The sequence below is a fragment of the Onychomys torridus genome, chromosome 8 (assembly GCF_903995425.1).
Source record: "Onychomys torridus chromosome 8, mOncTor1.1, whole genome shotgun sequence".
Taxonomy (NCBI): domain Eukaryota; kingdom Metazoa; phylum Chordata; class Mammalia; order Rodentia; family Cricetidae; genus Onychomys; species Onychomys torridus.
Window position 1 is genome coordinate 75887761 of NC_050450.1, and position 23086 is coordinate 75910846.

Here is a 23086-nt window from a genome sequence, read left to right on the forward strand (position 1 = left end):
CTACAGTAATCACATAAACAATCAGAATCATAACACCCCAAACAGAACCAAAGGCTTGAGTCCTAAGCTCAGTGGTAGAGCCCTTGGCTAGCATGAATTCCGGCTTGAATCCTCAACACCCCAAAACAGACCATCACAAGTGGGAGTTGAACAACTTTTCCCTCAGATAACCTGAGTCTAAGCTTCCGGGGCTGATGCGACTGTGCTGTCTTTCTACTAACCCTCATGTGTAGCATGACCAAAGGGCTGGGGAGATGGTGGTCAGTGACGAGTTGGCTGCTAAAGCTTGGGGACCTGAGTTCAGAGGCCTAGAACCCATGTAAAAACCTTGGTACAGCAGAATACACTGGTCATCGTGCTGGAGAGACAGATCCAGGAGGATGACTGGTTCAGTGAGGGACTCTGCTCCAAAAATGAAATGAGAAATAATTAAGGAAAACATAAGGTAATGACCTGGCCTCTGCACATATGCATATACATGTACACACACACACACACACACACACACACACACACACACACACACACACACACACACACCAGAGATAGTTCCTCTCTCTTCTGTGTCAGCAGGCTGCTATACATATTCCTTTGTTATATGAATATAATTATCACATATGGTCACAGGTTTTTTTAATTATAATTTACCACAGAGGACCAAGTTCTATAGCTTCAGCAGAGCTTGAAAACACAGCTATGAAGACTGGAGAGGTGGCCTAGTGGTTAGGAGCGCTGCCTGCTCTTTCAGAGATCCTGAGTTCAATTCCTAGCACCCACATGGTGGCTCACAACTGTGTATGGGATCTGATGTGCAGATGTACATGCAGACAAATATTAGTATACATAAAATAAATAAATCTTAAATATAGCTGTGAATAGCTTCCTATTTAAAACAGGGAAGCCAGACATGTTGGCTCATGCCTATAATCCTAGAACATAAGAGGTAGAAGTAGAAGGATCAAGAGTTCAAAGCCAGCCTTGGCTACATAGTGAGTTCAAGGCCAGCCTAGACTACATAGCCAAAAATAAATAAATTGAATAAATAAATAAAAATAACATGGGATAAAGGGGAAAGAATCAAAATTAGGAGGCATGCTGCCTAAGAGAAAATAGATTATAAAACTATAAATCTATATTCACAGTACATGAAAACCCCTAAAACTAATCAAGAAAATACGACACAATAAGTTTAATTTAGTGGGGCTGTCAAATGTAGCTCAGTTGGAAGAGTGCTTGTCCAGCAAGCACAAAGACCTGGGTTCACTCCCCAGCACCACATGAACTGGCATTGTGACACATACCTGTAACCCTAGCACTCAGGGGACAGAAGAATCAGAAGTTCAAGATCATCCTCAGTACATAATGAGTCAAGGCCAGCCTGGGCTATGTAAGACACTGCCTAAAAAAAAACTGTATTGCGTCACAAGAAGAAATATAACTTATTCAAAGTATATAAAAATGTTCAGAGCTGGGGATATATTTCAGTGGTAGATGGGTGACAAGTCTGGGTTCAGTCCATATCCCTGGTGCAGGGAGGGGAAGATGTTTAACCTCTCTGTTCATCAGAGAAATGAAAATAAAATCAAACCAATTTTCTTGTGCCAATCCAATCAGCAAAGCTATTATTGGTAATAACCTCAAACTTCACAAAGATACAGGAACCTTATATAGTCTATAACTGGAATATAAATCTGAATATAAACTTCTATAATTTTTTTTAAGGTAGGGGTCTCACTGTGTAGCCTAGACTGCCCTAGAACTATGTAGTTCAGGCTGGCCTCAAACTTGTGACATTTCTTCTTCCTTGGCCTCCTAAGTGCTGAGATTACAGATAATGAGCCACCATACCTGGCTCTATAGGGTTTTTGGTTTTGTTTTGTTTTTTAAAATTTCTATTTGTGTGTGCCTGTGTGGATGTCTGTACACTGTGTATGTGCAGCGCCCACATAGGCCAGAAGAGGACATCAGGTTTCCCTGGAACTGGAGTAACAGCCGGTTATGAGCCACCATGGGGGTTCTGGGAATCTAACCCCGGGTCCTCTGGAAGAGTGGTCAGTGCTCTTTACCACTGAGCCATCTCTCCAGCCCCTTTATAGCTATTTAACAGACAATTTGGGATTATTCAGTTGTAAACAACTAAAATGTTGATGCCCTTGGACTCAAGAATGGTACTCCTGATGGAAATGTGCTATTATAGAAGGTACTCAAAAGAAGCTCACTCTAGTGCTGTCAATAATAGCAAAATGGCAGACAAACAACACCCAACCAAAAAGCTAGGCAATACATTGATGTAATGAAATACTGCATAGTCATTCAAGAAATGGTTCCTGCTGGGAGTGGAGAGATGGCTCAGTGGTTAGGAGCACTGGCTGCTCTTCCAGAGGTCCCAAGTTCAATTCCCAGCAACAGCATGGTGGCTCACAACCATCTGTAATGAGATCTGGTGCCCTCTTCTGGCCTGCGGGTATACATACAGACGAAGCACTCATACATAAATAAATAAATCTTTAAAAAAAAGAAGGAAGAATGAAATAATGCCTGCGATGCTGTGACTGGAAATATAATTAAGCATTAAGTGTTCCTAGTGTGCTAAGTGAATGGGCGAGTTGCTGTACAATGCTCCCTTTCTAGGGGCGAAGAAAGATGAATGTATGTCATATAATTATAGAAAAGTCAGCTGGGCAGTGGTGGCGCATGCCTTCAATCCAGGTTAGGGAGACAGAGGCAGGCAGATCTCTGTGAGTTTGAAGCCAGCCTGGTCTACAAAATGAGTTCCAGGACAGCCAAAGTTACACAGAGAAACCCTTTTTGGAAAAAACAAAATAATAATAATAGCTACTACTGCTGCTGCTGCTGCTGCTGCTGCTGCTGCTGCTGCTACTGCTACTATTATAGAAAAGTCTGGCAGTATATGATAAAAACTGATACATGTGCTGATACCTCTAAGAAAATGGAATTGAAGGATATGAGGATATTTTTACCTTCTCAGCTTTAGTGTATGTGTGCACACACAAATGCATGTATGTGGTCATGGGAAACTTTTACCATTTCTATTTTTCTATAGTTTTATTATATACTTGACTATTTCCACTTATATGTGTGTAGATGTGCATGCCATGCATGGATGTGAAAGTCAGAGAACAACTTGTGGAAGACATGTTTCTCCTTTCACACCTGAGCCATCTTGCTGCCTTCCATTTCTCTATAGAACTTTGAAACTGGACAGAAAGTATCTTAAATATAGAAAGAAGGGCTGACAGATGGCTGGGGGTTAAGAGCACTTCCTGCTCTTCTAGAGAACCTGAGTTCAGTTCCCAGCACCCACAGGTCAGGTCACAACCACCAGTAACTCCAGCTCTAGGGAGCCTGATGTCCCCTGACCTCCAAGGGCACCCCCACATATCTTACATACACTCACATATACATTCATACATACATACAACCAAAATATCTTTTTAAAGACCCAAGAGTTAAAAGCTTGGTGGCACAGTCCTGCAATCCCAGCCATTTAGGAGGCTAAGACAGAAGGAGCCAAAATTCCAGTTCTGCCTGTTGCAACAGCAAACTGAAGAGCAGCTTAGACAGCCTGTGAGGCTTTGTCTCAGAATAACAAAATAATAATAACAAGGGCTGGAGATACTGTGGAAAGCCCTAGGTTCAATCCCTAGTACTTACAAAAATCCCCCAAATAAAACCAATAGTTTAAATCTCAGACACTAACCTGAGTTTTGTGGCTTAGATATTATTGGCTCAAGTTTATCCTTTACCACAAGTGTCTTTCCAAGATTTCTGAGAATTTCTAGATCTCATAGTGGCTTCTTCACTGGTGTTTGTTCAGTTTCAGGCTCGTCCCTACCCTGCCTTCCAGAACCGTCTGTCTAGTCCATGCTGTAGTAGTCACAGAACTGGGGGCCCTTCCTTTGATGCCTCTCCTCCAGGCTTTCATTCTAGGAACCTGAATGCAGAGCCTACTTTCTGCAGATTGGAGAGCTAGAAAAGGATACTGTTTGAAATACTGCAAAGAATTTGAAGTGGGACGGGAACCCTCTTTCCTATTCTTTTTTTTTTATTTTTTTTTTTTTGGTCTTATTTTTGAGAAAGAGTCTCTCTATGTAGCCCTGGCTGTGATGGAACTCACTATATAGACCACAGAGATCCTTCTGCCTCTGTCTCCTCAGTAGTGGGATTAAATCCATGTACCACTACACCTGGCTTTCTTATTTGGTGTGAGTGTATTTATTTCAGTCTTGAGGAGGCAGGGTCTCATGCAGCACAAACTGGGCCCTACCTCCTACCTCCCTCTGTAGCTAAAGATTATCTTTAAACTCTTTTCTCAATTAAAAATTTTTAAAAACGTATATATGTATGTGTCTGTGTGTATGCCGAGGGGTATGCACACTGATGCAGATGCCTGCTGAGGCCAGAGACAAGGGTGCCCTGGGAACCGTAGTTACTGGCAGTTGTGAGCTGCCCAATGTGGGTGCTAGAAATTGACTTCAGGTCCTCAGGAAAAGCAATCCACAGTCTGACTATCTTGCCACCAGTCCCTGCCTTAATCTCTCTCTCTCTCTCTCTCTCTCTCTCTCTCTCTCTCTCTCTCTCTCTGACAAGATTTTACTATGTAGCCTTGGCTGTCCTGGAACTCACTTTGTAGACAAGGCTGGCTTCAAACTCACATAGATCTACCTTCCTCTGCCTCCTGAGTGCTGGGATTAAAGGTGTATGCATCATCACACCTGACCCCACTCTTTTTTTTTTTTAATGATTTATTTATTTATTCTATGTGCTTGGTGTTTTGTCTGCATGTATATCTGTGTGAAGGTATTGGGTCCCCTGGAACTGGAGTTACAGACAGTTGTGAGCTGCCACGTGGTTGCTGGGAATTGAACCCAGGTCCTCTGGAAGAGCAGCCAGTGCTCTTAACCGCTGAGCCATCTCTCCAACTTAAAGTCTTGATCCTCCTCCTTCCGCTGTCTGCTCACTTGATTGCTAGGCTTCATTGCTATGCCCGGCTTCCATCTCTCATTGGAAAAGGACTTAGATCACTTCACTTGTCACTGCTGTGTCACTGGTCTTTATGGCCCTTCCCTGTGTTATACTCCCTTTGCAGTATCATCAGACCCTCTCTGGTCTTTGTCTCCTTTCTCCCCAGGCCCAGATCCTGTCACCCTTGGACAGAGGTGCTGAGGTAGGGCATCTTTTTCTGATGCACCGAAGCCTCGTTCTCCCTAACCTAGATAACCATCAGGCTGCTTCCTCACAGACAGTCACTCCCTAATAGGACCGCTGGTGCCTGCTGTTAAGATAGTTTCCTCCCTTCCAGTCCTATAAGTGTAAATGATAAATAATTAGCGTTTATCTTTATTAACTCTTGCCCTTGGCTTTTTCTAAGTAAAGCCATATCCCTTGGCTAACGGTGGTAAGAGATGTCTTAATTAGCCCTGATTTCCTGCAGTGGAAAGTATGAGCTGTGGAATATTAGCATCATTGTGACACCTAATCATACTTCATTTTATCACGAGAAGGGAGTGAATGACATAATTAAGCTAGGGCCTCTCTGATGAAAAGATTTTATAATTAAGACATAAGCAGAAGTATAATTTATGATGTTGCAAATTTTTCTTCTCTGAGGGGATTAACCAATCAGTTTATCCATTTAAATATGAATATAGAGTTGGGTTGTGATTACACACGCTTGTAATTCCAGAATTTGAGGGTAGAAACTGCAGGGTGAAGAGTTCAAGGCCATTGTCAGCTAAGCTGTGAGTTCAAGGCCAGCCTATTTAAAATGAACAAAACCCTAAATAAACCAAGTAACTGGCTTAGCATGGTGACTAGCTAAGTAGTCAATGCCCAGCACATGATAGCTACAGGATTTTAACAAGATTGACTGTTCTTTGTACAGTGGTGGTCTTCACTGCTTTTCTGCTGCTCTGAGGAAACATTCTGACCAAGAGCAGCTTGGGGAGGAAAGGTTTATTTGCCTTTCTTATCCTGAATCACAGTCCACTGAAGGAAGTCAAGGCAGGACCTCCAGCAGGCCAGGGGCTGATGCTAAGGCTGTGAGGGAGGCTGCTTCCTCAATCACTCAGCATGGCTTGCTCAGCCCCCTCCCTCCCCCTCCCTCTTTCTTTTTATTGATTTATTTTTTTTGAGACTGGGTTTCCCTGTGTAGCCTTGGCTGTCCTAAAACTCACTCTGCAGACCAGGCTATCCTCAAACTCACAGGGATCCCCCTGCCTCTGCCTCCTAAGTGCTGGGATTAAAGGCGTGCACCGCCACCACTTTCAACCTGCTTTCTTACAGAACCCAGGACCACCAGCCCAGGGTGGCACTGCTCACAACGGACTGGGTCTTCCTTCCTCAATCACTGATTCAGAAAATGCTCTAGAGGCTTGCCTGTCTACAGTCTGATTTTATGGAGACATTTTCTCAGTCGAGGGCCCTCCTCTAGATGACTTTAGCTTGTGTCAAGTTGACATAGAACTAGCCAGCACAGTAGTTAGTAATCTGTTAATTATCACCAATTAGTTTTAATTTATCTTTAACTATACTCTATTTTATATATAACAATATCTGATTTTTAGAAATATGCTCTCATGTATCCTAGTGTAGCTCATCCTTGGAAGACACTGTGTAGTGAAGGTTGACCTTGAACTTCCATCCTACTGGACGACAAGTGTGCACCACCATGTGCGGTTTATTCAGTGCTGGGACAGAGTCCCAGGCTTTGCGCACACTAGGCAAACACCCGACCACTGTGCCACCACAACTAGTAGAGGAAAACGTGAATCTCTCCGCCAGTATATCCGTCAGCTTCCCTCTCTGGTGCTCCTCCACGCTCCTTCCAGCTGTGCTCACACGCTCTGCCGTGTGTGTGACTGAAAAGGGCCTAGCATCTGTGGGTGGAATCCCATCCCGTATGTATACCCACAGACATTGCACCTCTCCTGTCTCTAGTGCGCTTCAGTAATCACACTTCTTCATATTAGGGTGGCAAACGTGCCATTACAGGTGTGTCAGAGAACCTCCCTTCAGCCAGATGTGGCACAAGCTTGTAGTCCCAGCTTCCTGAGAGGCAGGAGGAGAAGTTGAGGTAGTTTTATACTTCTGCTTGACTGAAACTTCCCTTTCCAGATTTCTGATGACTGTCACATTGCCAAATACAGTAGGTGCTCCTCAACCCCACCTTCTGGACATGGGCATTTGGACAGATTGCTTCAACCTTAATGAGACACTTGTCTAGCTTCTAACATCCTTTCCTGGTTTTCTTTCAAAACCACTAGCCACTTTCTATACTTAATTCCGAGGAGATGTCAACCATTTTTATTGTTTTGTCATCTTTATAGTAGTGGTTCGTAAATTTGTATCTGAAGTTTGAATCTTCTCTGAACTTCAGACTTACATATCCTATTGTCTGGTCTATACCTTTAGATTTATTTGTTTATTATTTGTGTGTGCGCGTGTGTGCACACGCGTTAGATCCCCTAGAACTGGAGTTACAGGCAGTTGGTAGCTGCCCAGCATTGGCACAGGGACCCAAACCCAGGCTCTCATCAAAAGTAGTGTGCGCTCTTAACTGCTGAACCACTTCTCCAGTCCCTTATTTTACGTCTTTGGATATGTCCAATTTGTGTCCAAACTTGTCCTCTCTCCAATTTTACACATCTATAAATGTCGTTTTCTGGTCATATAGAAATCTTGACGACTGTGTTGACTTCTTGCTCTTTTACAAGTCCAGACCATTAGCAATTCCTGTCCACCCAGTGTGGGTTGGATACAGAAGTGACCATTTCTCACCACCCTCCAAGTGGTTACTGCAGCCGAGCACTCCCCCCTCCTCCTCCTGTCTAGGTGACTTCAATGGCTTCTCCATTCTTCTCCCCACTTCACTGCTACAACAGCAGTCAACGATCCTCAGAAAACATTATCAGGGCAAGGGGTAGAGCTCAGTGTAGAGCACTTGCTTAGGATGTACAAGGCCCTGCTCTCAAATCCCAGTACTAGCAAAAGATTTTAAATACATTTTTTGTTCAAATTTCTCTAGTAGTCTTCCATCACATTTTTAATAAAGTCTAAGAAGATCCTTAATGTGGGCTACAAGATTTTGAATGATTTAGCCTCTGGCAGCTGTTGTAAGTTCATCTCTTACGACCTTCCTCATCTGCTCCAGACTCGGCAGTCACTTGTCTCGTCTTTGGGCGCAGGAAGCATCTTCCTGTCTCCGCACTGTTCTCTCGGAATGGAATGCTCTTTTTATGGTTGTCACATGATCCATCCCTTCATTTCGTCCCCTTCACCGCTCAGAAAAACCTCCTGGCTATATCTTGCCTTTCTTTACTCATTCTTCTTATTATTATTTGATTTTCTTTTATGGTTCTTGTCTCTACTTAACATTTTCTATTATTTTCTCTACTTCTAAAGGCTAATTCATTAAAGAAAGATCTATTTTTATTTTTGCAGTATCCCTAGGACCTAGAACATTACTGTGGCATCCCATGTTTGTTGATTGAATAAGAGAAAACTATTTTTCTCCATCTTTTAGAGTATATCTATTATATAGCATGGTAATGTATGTGTGTGTATATGTGTATATGTGTATGCTAGCTGTATTTACATTGTTGTGCTAGCACTACCAGCACCTGTCTCTACAGCTCTCCCTCTTGTAAAACTAGAACTCTCTGCACCAGACCTGTCAACCACTAGTCTACTTTCGTTTCGTAAAATGGCTTTTATGTTTCTTTTTTTATTTTGTGCAGGATGGGGTGTAGGTGCAAGTGTGACAGCGTTTGTGTAGAAGAGTTGGTTCTCTTTCCACCACGTGGGTTTGAGGATGGGGCTGGGATTGTCCAGCTTGCGGACAAAACCCTTACCCACTGCACTGCTGCTGGCTACTCTCTGTCTGTGTCTGCTCTCTAACTAGTGCTGGCTTATTTTTTAATGAATATTCTTAAAATTACATTTTAATTTAGTGTGTGTGTGTGTGTGTGTGTGTGTGTGTGTGTGTGTGCTGCGCGCGATGTGCAGCGGTGGGGTGGGGGTGCTGCAGTTCTTGTGTGGAGGTCAGAGGATAACTTGTAGGAATTAGTTATCTCCTTTTACCCTAGGGGGGCCAGGGATTGAACTCAGGTTCAGTCCTGATGGCAGATACGTTTTAGGGCTGAGCCATCTGGCAGGCCTTGTATCCAGGGTTAAACCCAGGGCCTTGCACATGCCGGGAGGTGATTACTGTACCACCAAGTCATGGCCCAGTCCCGACTTCCTCTCTTTAGGAGCAATGTGTAGTCATGAAGAGGTAAGGGTTGAATAGTTGAGGAGTGGGATCACTCCTGAGGACTCTTACTAAGTGTCTGGCACTGTTAGGTGCAGAGGGGACACACAAGGACCAGTCCCCACAGCCCATTCTGTTGAAACAAGAACCACACGTGTCCTGAGTTGAGGGTGGAGCCCAAAGGTTTTGGCTCCTTTACCATTAAGGAAACAGTACAGAAAGAAGAGGAAAGAAAAGGCAGATGTGGTGATGTCCACCTAGCTGCATTAGCAGCAGGGGCTTGGGAATGCAAGGTCATCCTCGGCTCTTAGTAAGCTTGGAGCCAGCCTCAGCTACACGAACCCTCGCCTCAAAACAAGGGGCCTGGAGAGATGGTTCAGCACTTAAGAGCAAGACTGTTGTTGTTTTTGTTTTTCGAGACAGGGTTTCTCTGTAGCTTTGTGCCTTTCCTGGATCTCGCTCTGTAGACCAGGCTGGCCTCAAACTCACAGAGATCCGCCTGCCTCTGCCTCCTGAGTGCTGGGATTAAAGGTGTGTGCCACCACTGCCCGGCAACAATAAAGCTCTGAAACACTAACACCACACACAGAATATTGTATATCTTACTGAGGCTAGGCACACCCATGCGAACATACTTGATTTCTGTGTCACTGAAAACTGAGGGAGTGTAAGTGGAAATTTTGTACATTAGAGTTATTTCCTATTTCCCTCTTTGTTTTTGATTGTGTTTTGGTCTCGAGTCATTTCTACTTAATATGAAAAGATGCCTTTTAAAGGTAAACATGACAGCTGAGCCCGTTTAAAGCATATGGTGTACTCACAGTGATGGACAAGCTCTACTCTGGTCCAGTCCCAGAGCATCTTCAGCACTCTCAGAGAAAGCCCAATGTTTACTAAAAAGGGTTTTGTTTTGTGATTGACAGGTCTGCTTTTCTCCTGCTCTATTGATCTATCTTTGGCCTCTGTGAATTTACCTAAGAGGATGTTTCATGTGAATGCGACCACATGACATGGGGCCTTGGTGTCTGCTTGGTCACAGGTCATCACTCATGAAAGCTCACCCAGCTGCAGTGGCCTTTATGCACTGAGCTGTCTCATCGCTGCCGCACCTCCTTTTTCCTTTCAGTGTCTGAGACAGGGTTTCTCTGTTTGTCCCTGGCTGTCCTGGGGCTCACTCTGTAGTCCAGCTGGCCTTGAACTCAGAGATCCGCCTGCCCCTGCTTCCCAGTGCTGGGATTACAGGCGTGCACAACTGTGCCTTGCTCCTAGTTTCATCCTATTTTGAAGCCTAGTTACTAAAAATAGATTTGTTGCTGTTGTCCAGTCTGTTTGCCCACGAGAGATCTGTCGTTCCTTTAATAGTTTCTGCCTTTGTCATTAGCAAGATCTCCTCGTCAGTTTTCAAAGTAGGTTCCCAATGGATCTGTTCATATCTCAAAATCAGTCGGTTTTTCTGTCTCTTTATCGTGTGTGTGTGTGTGTGTGTGTGTGTGTGTGTGTTTTGAGTCAGGATTGTGTAGTAGCCCTGGCTGGCCTAGAATACATTATATAGACTAAGCTTGCTTCAGACTTGTGGCAGTCTCTTGCCTCTGCCTCCTATAAGTGGTAAGATGACAGGCCCCCCCCCCATATCTCAAAATCTCATTTTAATATTTTCCATTAGCATACACCTTGTTTTTGTCCTGATGTGGAGCTGAAGTGTTTAGAAAATGATCATAATTGTTACTCCTACATCTTTTGGTCAGCTTTCAGAAATCCTGAAGCCTAGGTTGCATTCCATACCAATTAGATGAAAATATCTGGAGGAGGGAGCCCCAGGCATTGGTTTTTGAAGACTGCCAAACGATTCCAGTGTGTAACAAGATGGAAACCACTGGCTTTCCTTACTAACCATGTAATAGCTTAGTTATCACTTCCAGTTATCAACTTACTTGTTAGGGTTAAGTGGATGACTTATAATAATGAATGATGGTTAGTCCCCGTTAAAAACGTCTGCCTGTTATGTAAGGGTATTACAGTCATCACTGTAAAAAGAGTCTTGAACTCACGTTTGGCTGACAACTTTTACCGCTTTCACTCCTGATGAATCACCTTGTCTCTTGATCCGTCAGGGTATGCCTTTTCCCTTACAGTTCAGGGGCGTTGTGTGTGTCCACGCGCGTGTGTGTGTGTGTGTGTGTGTGTGTGTGTGTGTGTGTGTGTGTGTGCATGCACGTGTGTGGGTGCAAGAGTTCAGTTGTGTTAGGCTACAACTCACCTTCCTGTCCTTGCGACATAAAGGAAGTGAAGTTTTGTTTGTATGTGTATATTTCATCTGAATTCCTTTTTAAACTTTTAAGTTTTGCTTGTTTATTTGTTTTGAGACAGGATCTATCTCAATGTAGCCTGTGGTACATGAGCCTCTCTAAGTAGCTAAGGCTAGCTTTGAACCCCCAACTCTCTTGCTTCCACCTCCCAAGGGCTGAGGTTACAGGCATGTGCACCACATCCGGCTATCCCTTTTAAATGTATAATAAAAGGCAATATTTTAAACTTGGTGGATCTGACTCAATGAGTGTGCTTTAAAGAGTGATAAAATGTCCTAAAATCGGGACTTTGGTGAAGAAGTATAATTTAAAGCACAGATTGTCTATAGACAACTTGTCCTCTTTGTGTGGAGAAGTCTGTCCCTGAGGGGCTGAGAGTGAGTAAACAATCCTTTCTTTCTAGATCTTCATCTGCTGGTGGACGTGGCCTGCAAGCAGGAACACTTTCCAAAGGAGGAGGAGTTAAAAGAGTGAGGAGACGGCGGCGGCGGCGGAGTGGATGGCAGACGTGGCGTTGTGCACTAGCCGTGGCTGGAGGCACACTAGGCTTGCACATGACACACTGTTGGGATTTTTTCAGTTCTGTTAAGGAAAAAAAGTATTTTTTGTTTTGTTAATTGAGATTTTTGTTAAATTGAAAATTGGGAGTTTGGTACTTACTACAGCTGCTCAGTTCAGATTGCATACCTTGACAAACTGTTCAAACATCGCCTCAAGTCTGTCTCAAGTCACAGTGTGATCCTTAGGGAAGATTTGTGTGGTGTGGTAAACAAAGACATGCGAGGTCACCAGTATCACAAGTCCAAGCGGGTCAGGAACTCCAGGGAGGAAGTTCTGGAAAAAGCTCATTTTCTTAGTGATTAACCAAGAACTTCTTTTGTTTCTGAACCCCACGTCCTGTTTCAGGATCAAGGCATCTGGACTTGGCCCGTCCATCACACTTAACAGCCTCTGGTTCTTTAATATTAATGGGAGCGTTTTTTCCATTTTCATGTCTTTCCTTAATTTGAATGATAAATTATCATAAATAGTAAAGTTTTGTTAATATCACTTACATAAATGTCTTCTAAAGAAAATATTTAATTTGTTTAATTATATTTATAAATGCTGATAGATTTTAAAGTTTTAAAGCTTTGTATTTTTATTAACATTGCAGAATAGAAGGATTAAAGGGTACATGTGTAATTTTATTTTTGAAGGGTAAATACAATATGTGAACAGAAACACTGAGGTAACAGTGTTTAGATTTTTACATTCAGCAAGTATAAATTTTTACCTACAAAAGGTATTGTGTGCAAATTTGGGGTGAGGGCGTCTGCTTCATTGTCATTTACCAGAAGCTATGCTTTAATTTTTAAGAAGCAGTGATGGCTTAAGCCTCTGGGAGACCTTTGGATAGCTGGGTAGACTGTTATCATTTTCCTTTCCTCCGTGGGACTGCACATTTGAGTACTAGGATTGTGTGACCTTTGAAGGAGAGAAGGGACATTTTGGATGTCCAATTTCTGTAGTTGATCCATGTCTACCAAATGACAGAAAGAACTTTTCTGATTTGAGGTATTTTAAGTTGACTAGAATGTTCTTGTTGAATCTACCTCAATTTTCCTAATAAGGGCTGCAGAAACAAAAGGAAGGTCTGCATTTAAAGCTAGTGAAAAAGAAACAACACTTAATAATGGCGTAAGCACTGTATGAGCCATTTCTTGCGTGGCACTGTGCCTTCCCAGTGTTATCAGACCTAGACATGTTACAGAGCTCTGGCTGTTTTGGAAAGGGTAAGCTCTGTATTGCTCTACAGCAACTCAGTTTCAATTTGAAAGTAGGTTTTGATCCATCTAATTAGACTAGTTGGTGCTCATGTCTTGGGCACTTACTCATCTTTACTAGTAAGTCTTGAAAGATGAACTGACTATCAAGACATCCACATCTTGTATCTGCCACATACATTGGCAAAGTGTGTGAAAAGGAGACCCAGTGTCCAAATGAAGGAACTTTGCCTTTCCTCTGTCACACTGAAGAGCTGGTAAGCTGTGTAGGTGATATTTCTTCTCCTCAAAATGCCTTTCTTAGCCTTATGTGTATTGAAAGAGATGATACCTTTTGAGGAACACGTGTCAAGCAGGAACCTTGGCACAGACATGGCTTCAGTGGTTTTAAGGCTTGATCAATGAAATGCCTTGATCAGCTTTCCAACCTTTTTTATATATGAATACACCAGAAAGGAGCTGGATCTCCTGCTCTACTCACATGCCTGGAACCTATCTCCTAAAGCCCTCATCAGTGGCCTGTGCAAAGGGCAGCAGCAAAGTGGAATCTGCACGTGAATTAGCCAGTAGGGCCTGACACGTACTAAGAAAGTTCCCGTCTAGCACCTCAAGCACCAATCAGTTTCAATCAGTCAACAATAAAATGAATGTTCCAACCAGACCTCTTGTCTTGCTTGTTTTACTTTTTTTTTTTCTTTTTTTGGTAACCAGTAGAAAATTCAGTCATGATAAGCATTCATGCTGGTGAACTTCAGACAATGCATTCTGCTTTTCAAAAATAAATAAATAAATAAATCTAATTTCTTTTCTCTCTCTTTTTTCCCCAGCAGTTCTGGAGATGAACCCAGAGCCTGGCATGCATGCGAAGCAAGCACTGTACCTTGTCTCCCTTTTCTTGGTTGTTTTGAGACAAGGTCTTGCTCTAGAGACATGGCTAGCCTTAAACTTGGAGTGATCCTCCTACCTCTCTGTATCTGGAGTTCTGCATTTCAGATGTGTGCCACTGTACACAGTCTGGTTTCTTCTTCTTAGTGTTTTTGAAAAAAAGCATTGCCCTGAAGCTGTAACTCAATTGGTAGTGTGCAGGAAGTCCCGGGCTTATTGTTAGCACCACATGAAGCAGATGTGCAGGGGCATACCTGCAGTGCTGGCAGAGGTGGATGCAGGAGAGTCAGAACTTCACGGTTATTTTGGGCTGCGTAATGAGTTTGAGGTCAGCCTGGGATACATGAGATCAAGACACTATCACAGCAAAGACAAACGAAAACAAAAAACAAAAATAAAAAACTGTGCAGACCTTTAAAAACTATTTTTGTTTTTGTTTTTGTTAAGATTTATTTATTATATATACAGTATTCTGTATTCTGTCTGCATGTGTCCCTGCAGGCCAGAAGAGGGCACCAGATCTCATTACAGGTGGTTGTGAGCCACCATGTGGTTGCTGGGAATTGAACTCAGGACCTCTGGAAGAGCAGCTGGTGCTCTTAACCTCTGAGCCACCTCACCAGCCCAACATAGCAGTACCATCTTGATGACATTTCCAGGGATGTTCTATGACATACCAAACCTAATCTGAATAATATTTTTTCTTGTTTGTCATTTTGGTGATCCAAATGAACTGTAGATTAGCAGTGCACCAGAATACATAGAGCTGTTTGGCTTGACTCTAAATTTTTCATGGTCCCAAGCTCATGATAAATTTTGTCATCATTCCCAGATTTCAGAAGTTCCTCAAGAGAAAGCAACCAGGTTTATAACTTTATATTTTATTTTTCAACTAAATATATATGTTAACGATAGTTAATTACCTGTGAGTCTCCAAAAGAGAAGGTGAGCCTGCCTGGAGGTTGCTGTTTAGTTTCTCTTAAGCTTAAATATCTTTCACCTGTGTCAGTGACCTATGATAATGTGCAGTATTCATTATTTTGATATGCAAGTATACAACATGCAAAAGTAGATAAACAATAGACTTTTGAAAGAATTATCTCCTGCTGAGATGTCTTATCCTTTGCGATAGGAGTTGCAAAAGGTCTATATCGCTGTGTCGTTAACGTCCAACAAGAGAGAAAAAGGTGTGAAATTGATAATTAACTTTAAGGGCTGCAGAGATGGCTCAGCTGTAAAGAGCATGCACTCCTCTTGCAGAGGACCTGAGTTCAGGTCTAAAGCAGCTTACAGATGCCTATAACTCCTCCATCTTTAAGGAAATCCCATACTCTCTAACCTCCTCGAACACTTGGACATACGTGCACAGATGTACACATAAATAAAAAAAATTTTTTTTTTTTTTTTAGTTTTTTCGAGATAGGGTTTCTCGTGTAGCTTTGCACCTTTCCTGGAACTCGCTTGGTAGCCCAGGCTGGCCTCGAACTCACAAAGATCCGCCTGCCTCTGCCTCCCAAGTGCTGGGATTAAAGGCGTGCGCCACCACCGCCCGGCATTTGTTTTTTTTTTTTTAAATGCATTTGCTTTTTTAAGTTTAGTTCAGTCATAGGCACTGGTGAATGTGTGCATGAAATGTCAGTCTACTGCCATGGTTAGAAGCCAAACATCTGGGCTAGTGAGATGGCTGAGCAGGAGGAGCAGCATGCAGTCTTGATGACCTCTAAACTGGACCCCCAGAACTCAGGTAAAGACAGGAAAGAACTACTTCATGAAGTTGTCTTCTGACCTTCACACATGCTCCCCCACATACATTATACACACATAATTACATTTAAAATTTTTAAGCAGATTTACTTCAGAGCTAGACTTAGTGGACTGTGTTTGTAATCCCAGCACTCAGAGGTCTAAGCAGGAGTATCAGGAGTTATAGGCTAGCCTGGGCTAAAAGCAAGGGCCCCTTTTCAGAGAAAAAAAAACGTTTAGAATCTTCTCCAGGTTAGTTATTAACAATAAAATTCTGAGACTTAAACCTATATAGAAACATCAGTGCTTCATGCTTTTGGGGACACACCACCTTAACCTTCACAATAGGCCCATTACTACAGTCATCCGCAGGGCTCATTTTTGACACAGGGTCCTGCTAGATATCTCTGACTGACCCAGAACTTACTTCACAGCCCAGGCTGGCCTCCAGTCGATAAGAGGCCTGCTGATCAGTTTTTGAGTACTAACATTACAGGTGTGAGCCACCATGCTTGGCTAATCCTCATTTTACACATGACCAAACAAAGTTAAAACACAGAAACTTATCACAGTCATTTAAAATGTATACATTTCAATAGAGTTAACTTGTTCACATTGTTGGTTGTGAGCACCAACTGCTCTTCCAAAGGACCTGAGTCCAGAGGACCAGAGTTCAAATCCAAGCATTCACATAGTGGCTTACAAACATCTGTAACTCTAGTTCTTCTTTCTTTTTTTTTTTTTTTTTTTTTTTTTGGTTTTTTTGAGACAGAGTTTCTCTGTGTAGCTTTGGAGCCTTTCCTGGAACTCACTCTGTAGCCCAGGCTGGCCTCAAACTCACAGAGATCTGCCTGCCTCTGCCTCCTGAATTCTGGGACTAAAAGCGTGCACCACCACCGCCTGGCCAGTTCTTCAGCATTTTACACCCTTTTCTGGTCTCTCACACACATGGTTTGCAAACATACATGCAGATAAATCCTCCATACGTGTAAAATAAAATTTTAAAAAAATGTCTGACCACAGTCAAATATAATTTTGTAAATTTAAATATTATAATAAACATCCCATGTCAAGATTACCATAAAGAACTATATTGTGTGAATGTGGTAATTAGCTGAAATTAGTTTTCTTTTTGCCTATACTGTTTTCATTAAGTATATTTAACTTTTTAAAAAAGATTACGTGTATGGGTGCTTTGCCTGCAGTGCCTGTGACGGTCAGAAGAGGGCGTCAGATCCCTGGAACTGGGGTTGTAGATGGTTGTGAGCCACCATGTAGGTGCTGGGAACTGAAAGCAAGCAGCTAGCGCTCTTAACCACTGAGCCATTGCTCCAGCTCCAGCGTAAGTCTAATTCTTGACTTGTATTTACAGACTAACTCACAGTCTTTCACTGGAAGAACAGGTCTGACGCAAAGAGTGAGAAGGAAGTAACAGATGCCAGACTTCTGAAAGATCCATAGAGGTACAGTTTGGACAGGACTGAACTTACGTTAGTAAGAACTGAAGAAAAGCTCTGTGGAAAGTGCACAGAAGCTTTCCACGGTGCCAGACAAAAGCAACAAGTAGTGCCGTATAAGATCTCTCTCTCAATCCGGTCTTTGCGCCATTTACGGACACTAATAACATGGAAAGAACAGAAATATATTTGAACTTGTGTTTGCAAGACATTGCGCCATTCTGTTGGGTTTGTGTGTGTGTGTGTGTGTGTGTGTGTGTGTGTGTGTGTGTGTGTGTGTATTCTTTTATGATTTCTGTTTCTTCATACCACCGTCTGTGCTCTATTGCTGACAGAATCCGCTTAGATCCGTTTGAGAGGCCCTGGTTTATAGGCGGTGGGAAAGGCAAGGACTGATTGAATGGAGTGCAGTTGGGCTGTGGCTCGCTAGAGGGAGTAAAGGAGAGAGACAGGAAGAGAGCGGAGAAGACTCGGTCAAGTTTGTGAGTGCGCGCACCGCGAGGAGGAGGGGCGGGCTTGCGTGTGGCTGCTCCACCCTCACGTTGTCAGCAGGTAGAGAGCGTGATTGCTGTCCCAGGGGAGGGAGTCAGAGCTAGAACACCAATTACCAACCACAGGCTTCCTGCTGTAGGGAGCTGATCCAGAATTGTCGTTCTGGAAAGGAAGCACTGAATCCTTCCTTCTTCTGAACTTCCCAAGTCCATCCATGATTCAGAGATACCGCCTTCTCCCTCTGGGATTTTCTGTGTTTCTGGTAGTGAATTGTTGTATTTACTACTCCGTTGTCTTTCAAGAGCCGATCATTTAATATTCTTCACCGAGGCGAGGGGGGAAAGGACTTTTGTTAGATTTCAGAGATGATTTTGGATCTTCTTGAAGCATTTCCAGAGTTCTTGAGGACAGTAACTCTCGTCCTGGAATAAGTTTCTACCTTTGATCTGCGTGGATTGCTTTTTCGGGCTTCGGAGTTTCTCCGCACCTACCTGTAGTGCGGGCGGGCACCTTGGTCTGACTGCAGAGAAGAGGTGGGAGAGAACCGCTCTGGGTTAAGCAGCTCAGATCTTTTCAAAGCAGGATTTATAAAAGCATAATTGAATTTGTTTCACCCCCGTGGATTCCAGTGGGCCCGACAGCGCAACAGGTTTGCAGATTTCTTTTGAAATTCTTTTTTTGTTTTCTCCCTCATTCTGTTTCAGCAAAAGTAAGGAATCTGTATATCAGGTTCACGCTCAGTTGCTTGGCTTTTTGGCACTTCTGAAGACTTTGTAGGATTTTTAAACTTGGCCTCAGAATGCAGCAGGCTTTGTGGGTGAAGTGCATGTATAGTTACTTAAGCTTGCGCATTTTAAAATCTGATGTTTATACAAGAATCTGAAGTTTCATAGAGCTTAGAAATACCCCGGATCTCCTCTATTCTGCTTGATCCTCCTCCCCCCACCACCACCCCAGGGTGCTTAACTTAGAGCCTGTGACTAGCCACCCCCACTCCTCCTATCTTTTACTCTCCACCCCCTCAAGGAATTTGAAAACGTGTTAGGAAGAGTCCTTTGTTTTTCTTCTGAATCCTGAAGATTACAGATTCTAAGGTCTGGGTATTAGTCTCCACAGCATGTTGAGGAAAGTCAGAGTGCTTGATATTCTCAAACTGGAGAATAAAATCTGGAATCCCTAAGCAGAAAAGGAAAGTGGAAACAGAAATATGAATTTTAACTGGGAACATACCTGGAAAGCTAACCTCATCAAGTATCTCAATATGGAAGTTGGGAGAGATTTTGGTATTCAGATTTATTCTGTTGCATGTCAAAGATATATGAATTTGTGCCAAATTTTACAGGCACTTTTGGTGGAACACAAAAAAATATATTGAAGTTCTTTAAAAGTATATAAATTCAGTAGGCCTAGAACTCTGGGCTAGGCTGAAACCCAGTCTAGCATGGACATTTTAACGAATCCATGCTGTAGCAGCCTTAGACACCCTCCAGGTGTGGCCTGATTCATTTCCACTCTTCTACTAAGAAGAAAACCCTCTCGTGGTCTTTCATCATTTAAAATTGACACTTTTTCTGGCTTAAAAGGGGCCATCTCTTCATGTTCTGAGCCGGAGCTCTCCACCGGCACCTGTGATGCCCTGCCTTGGCTGTCCCCTGGGTTTCTGTTCACCAACATTGGGTTTGGTGCCTCAGGAAGCCGATGCATATGGAAGACCCTCAGCAAGTGATCTGACAACCAATCCATGCTGGATCTAAAGCACCTTTGGAAAGTTCACTGGGCAGTGGTGGTGTTTCTGTATCCGGAGACAATGGGAGAAAGTGATATACCGGCCCCAGAAGTGGGCTGAAGAATACCTTCTTCTCCTCCCAGTCAGGAATGCCACCTGTGCTTGGGAACACACCGTAGTAGATAAAGGAAGGACCAGGATTCTGACTTGGCTTTCTGAAACTGAAGCACATCTTTCCCCCTCCATTTTCCGGATCTGAGAACCTGCCTTTTGGATTAGCTGGTGGCAGCAGTATGCATGGCCGGAGAGCATTGATGCAGCTGGTAGCATGAGTGGTGGCCTGCAGCTGCAGCTGGCTGCCCTCTGGCCCTGGCTGCTGATGGCTACCCTGCATGCAGGCTTTGGACGCCCAGGACTGGTGCTGGCGGCTGCAGTGGAGTCTGAAAGATCAGAACAGAGAGCTATTATCAGAGTGATCCCCTTGAAAATGGACCCCACAGGAAAACTGAACCTCACTTTGGAAGGTGTATTTGCTGGTGTTGCAGAAGTGACTCCGGCAGAGGGGAAATTAATGCAGGCAAGTGTAACTTTATTCTATTTTACTTTCCATCTGTTTGAAATAATGCCTTTTTTTCTTTTGTCTGACAAACCCAAACCCATGCAAGGGTGAGCTCTGCTTCCTTCCACTGCTTAGCTTTGTATTTCTTCATTCTTGTGAGGAGATTGCTTTATTGGCAGTCCAAAGCAAATTCTTATTTCATACTTGAAGAAATATATAAATTCCGTATTTGAGAAGATAATTTGCTCATTTTAACTGGTTTTGCATAATCTTTTGGGTATATAATAAAATGTTTCTTTACAAATATGTATTTGGGGGACTATTTTTGATAGGTCAAAATACAAGTGTATATTTAATAGACTTGAGGAATATAGCGTACATCCTGTTAAAATGTGAATGTTAGTGTTAATGATCAGGAACACCCTGAAATTCTAGACTGCCCTTGGAGCATATTTGATTACAGTGTCACTTTTAAAATTCAGTCAAGCTTGGACACCATGGCTGGCTTCCACCACGTGTAGCACCCCATTGCTAATTAATCCCCACATGGAAAGGTCTAGGCCACAAAATGGACCCAAAGTGGGAACCTGCCCCTGCTCCTTCTGGACCAGTTTTAAAATGTACAGTTCATAACTTTAAAAGTTTATTTAATATATATTTTTTGAACTCACAGAGCTTTTCCTGACATAATTTTTTAGGCTTCCGGGATGTAGCTCATTCTCAGACTACCTATTCTTTACATGTTGAGTTTCTTAACTTACTGGAGCCATTGGCTTCCTTAAACCAATTGCTCATTCCTATGAAGACAGAGCTTGGTGAGCTGTGCCTTTTAATGGGCAAGCTACCGTCTTACTTCATAAAGAGATGGTGCTTATTTATTAAAACCCATTTTGTAAAATGACACTTCTTGCTGTAGCCATTGGAGGCAGGCTTACACGAGCAGTCTCAGCATGCAAAGTCAGACTTTTTCATTTTGTGAGATGTGTGGACTATGAATTTTAGTTCATAGTTATATGAATTGAAGCAGAAAGAAAGTAAGAACGTGAAATAAATTACAGAATTATTTTTCAAACATGAAACTTTAACTAGGCATGGTGACCCCCATGTCTTTAATCCCAGTGCTCAGGAGACAGGCAGATGGATCTCTTTGAGCCTGAGGCCAGGTTGGCCAACATAACAAGTTCCAGGACAGCCAGGAGACAGAAAGAGACCATGCTTTAAAAAAAGAAAAAGAAAAAAAGCATGTTTATGTTTATATATGGTTTAGTGGTTCTGTGTTGCGCTTCTTTGGCTGTATTTTGAAACTGGAATAAATGAAGAGGATAAAGAATTGAAGTAGAAGGTTCTCCTGGTTGGAAAGACAGACTGCACAAATGCCCTAAGATTCGATGTGTGTAAGGGGCTAGCATCTACATTAGGTTCTGGGATGGGATTAGGAGTATTTAAAAGCTGGGATTGTAACTCACTGGGAACAAAGTGGTGTGACGTTGTCTGTCTGAGGTGCCTGCTGCGTTGTGAATTTCAGCATAGACAGTTTTACCATTAAGCCATCTGTTTGTATCTCTGCAGTCTTAGGGAGCCACACTCAGAACCTCTGACAGATGTTGAGTAACCTAATGATCTGCTCCGAGAGACAGCAGCCTCCGCCAGGTCACACTGCTTGTTTTCTGTTCTGAAAAACTCTGGCCTTAAGCGTCTGTATTTTTATAAAGGGAACAGTATCTGAGAAGGCCCGGTGATGCCTGTGCCACCATTATTTTGTCAGTTTTTCTTGTATCTTCTCTTATTCTGCCTTTAAAAAACCACTAACCTCCTGTGTTCTCTAAACGTTGCTTAGAGAACTCTGTGAACAGGATTGTCGTTCGATCCTTGGAAGAACTTCAACATTCTCAGTGGACAGCTTTACATCACCTACGATTTTCAGGCTTTTCTTTATCTGTCCATGTGTGCTTCTTTTAGGTTTTTTTCAATACCTTTTATAATGGCTTAGTGTTAATCACTGAGTATGTCAGTTTGGGTCCTGTTACACTCTCTGTGAATCAATTTTTTTTTTTTAAGTCCACAGCAGTTAACTAAATTTTCTTAATCACTCCTCAAGACAAACTATTTTTTTTTTTAATAAACCTTGTAAGATATATATCCTTATACATTATTTGATTAACTCTTTCAAAGAGCTCTGGTGTTAGGGACACTTGGTTTGTGCGTCTAGAATCCATGCTGTTTGCTCCTTATCAGATTACACGGCAACCCGGTTTACTCTTGGGACTGGTTCACCCAGCCTTCCCTCGGAAGCTGTCTCTGGCCCTCCGTGTGCACTGTGACTGTCTTGGTAGACGCTGTATCCCCGTAACACAGATGGATCAGTCCTTGTGGCCTTCTGCCTATGAATTGTTCCTGTTAATCTCTAAAGATTCAATTGGGTCTTTGTAAAAATGAAGTACTACATACAGGAAAATTGATATAAAACAGTGCTTAGAAAAAAGAATAACCTTTTCCATTTTCCCAAATTAATTCAGGATGCACACCTTCATGAAAACCAAATTAATTGGATTTCATTGTTTTGCTTTTTGTTGTATTTATTGTATTTCATTGTATTGCCTTTTAAATTTCCTTAGACAAATGGAGCCATCCCATGACAATGTACCCCCTTTTGTTTAATAATAATATAGACCATGCAACTGCCTTTAAGATAATTTTCTTCTTCTTGGCTTTTTCTGATGGTTGTAATTCTCAGACATAAGCATGTAAAAGCCAAGCAGTGATGAATTTTTGTCTAGATTCTTACTCCTCACTCTCTATGTTTAGATTTCTCCTTGTTAGCAGTAATGTCTGGGTCTGTTTCTCCCTCTGTCCCCCCCCCCCACCGTGTGTGTGTGTGTGT

The 23086-nt window shown here is 42.6% G+C and overlaps 1 protein-coding gene across 1 annotated transcript in view; it reads left to right on the forward strand.

The window, feature by feature from the left end:
• The window catches only part of Hsf5 (heat shock transcription factor 5), a 45433-nt gene extending 32816 nt beyond the window's left edge, over positions 1-12617 (forward strand). The window contains exon 6 of the mRNA XM_036198093.1: positions 11981-12617. Within this exon, the coding sequence (XP_036053986.1) occupies positions 11981-12051 (71 nt within the window). The 3' untranslated portion in view covers positions 12052-12617. The remainder of the gene's footprint in view (positions 1-11980) is intronic.
• The last annotated feature ends 10469 nt before the right edge of the window (positions 12618-23086 follow it).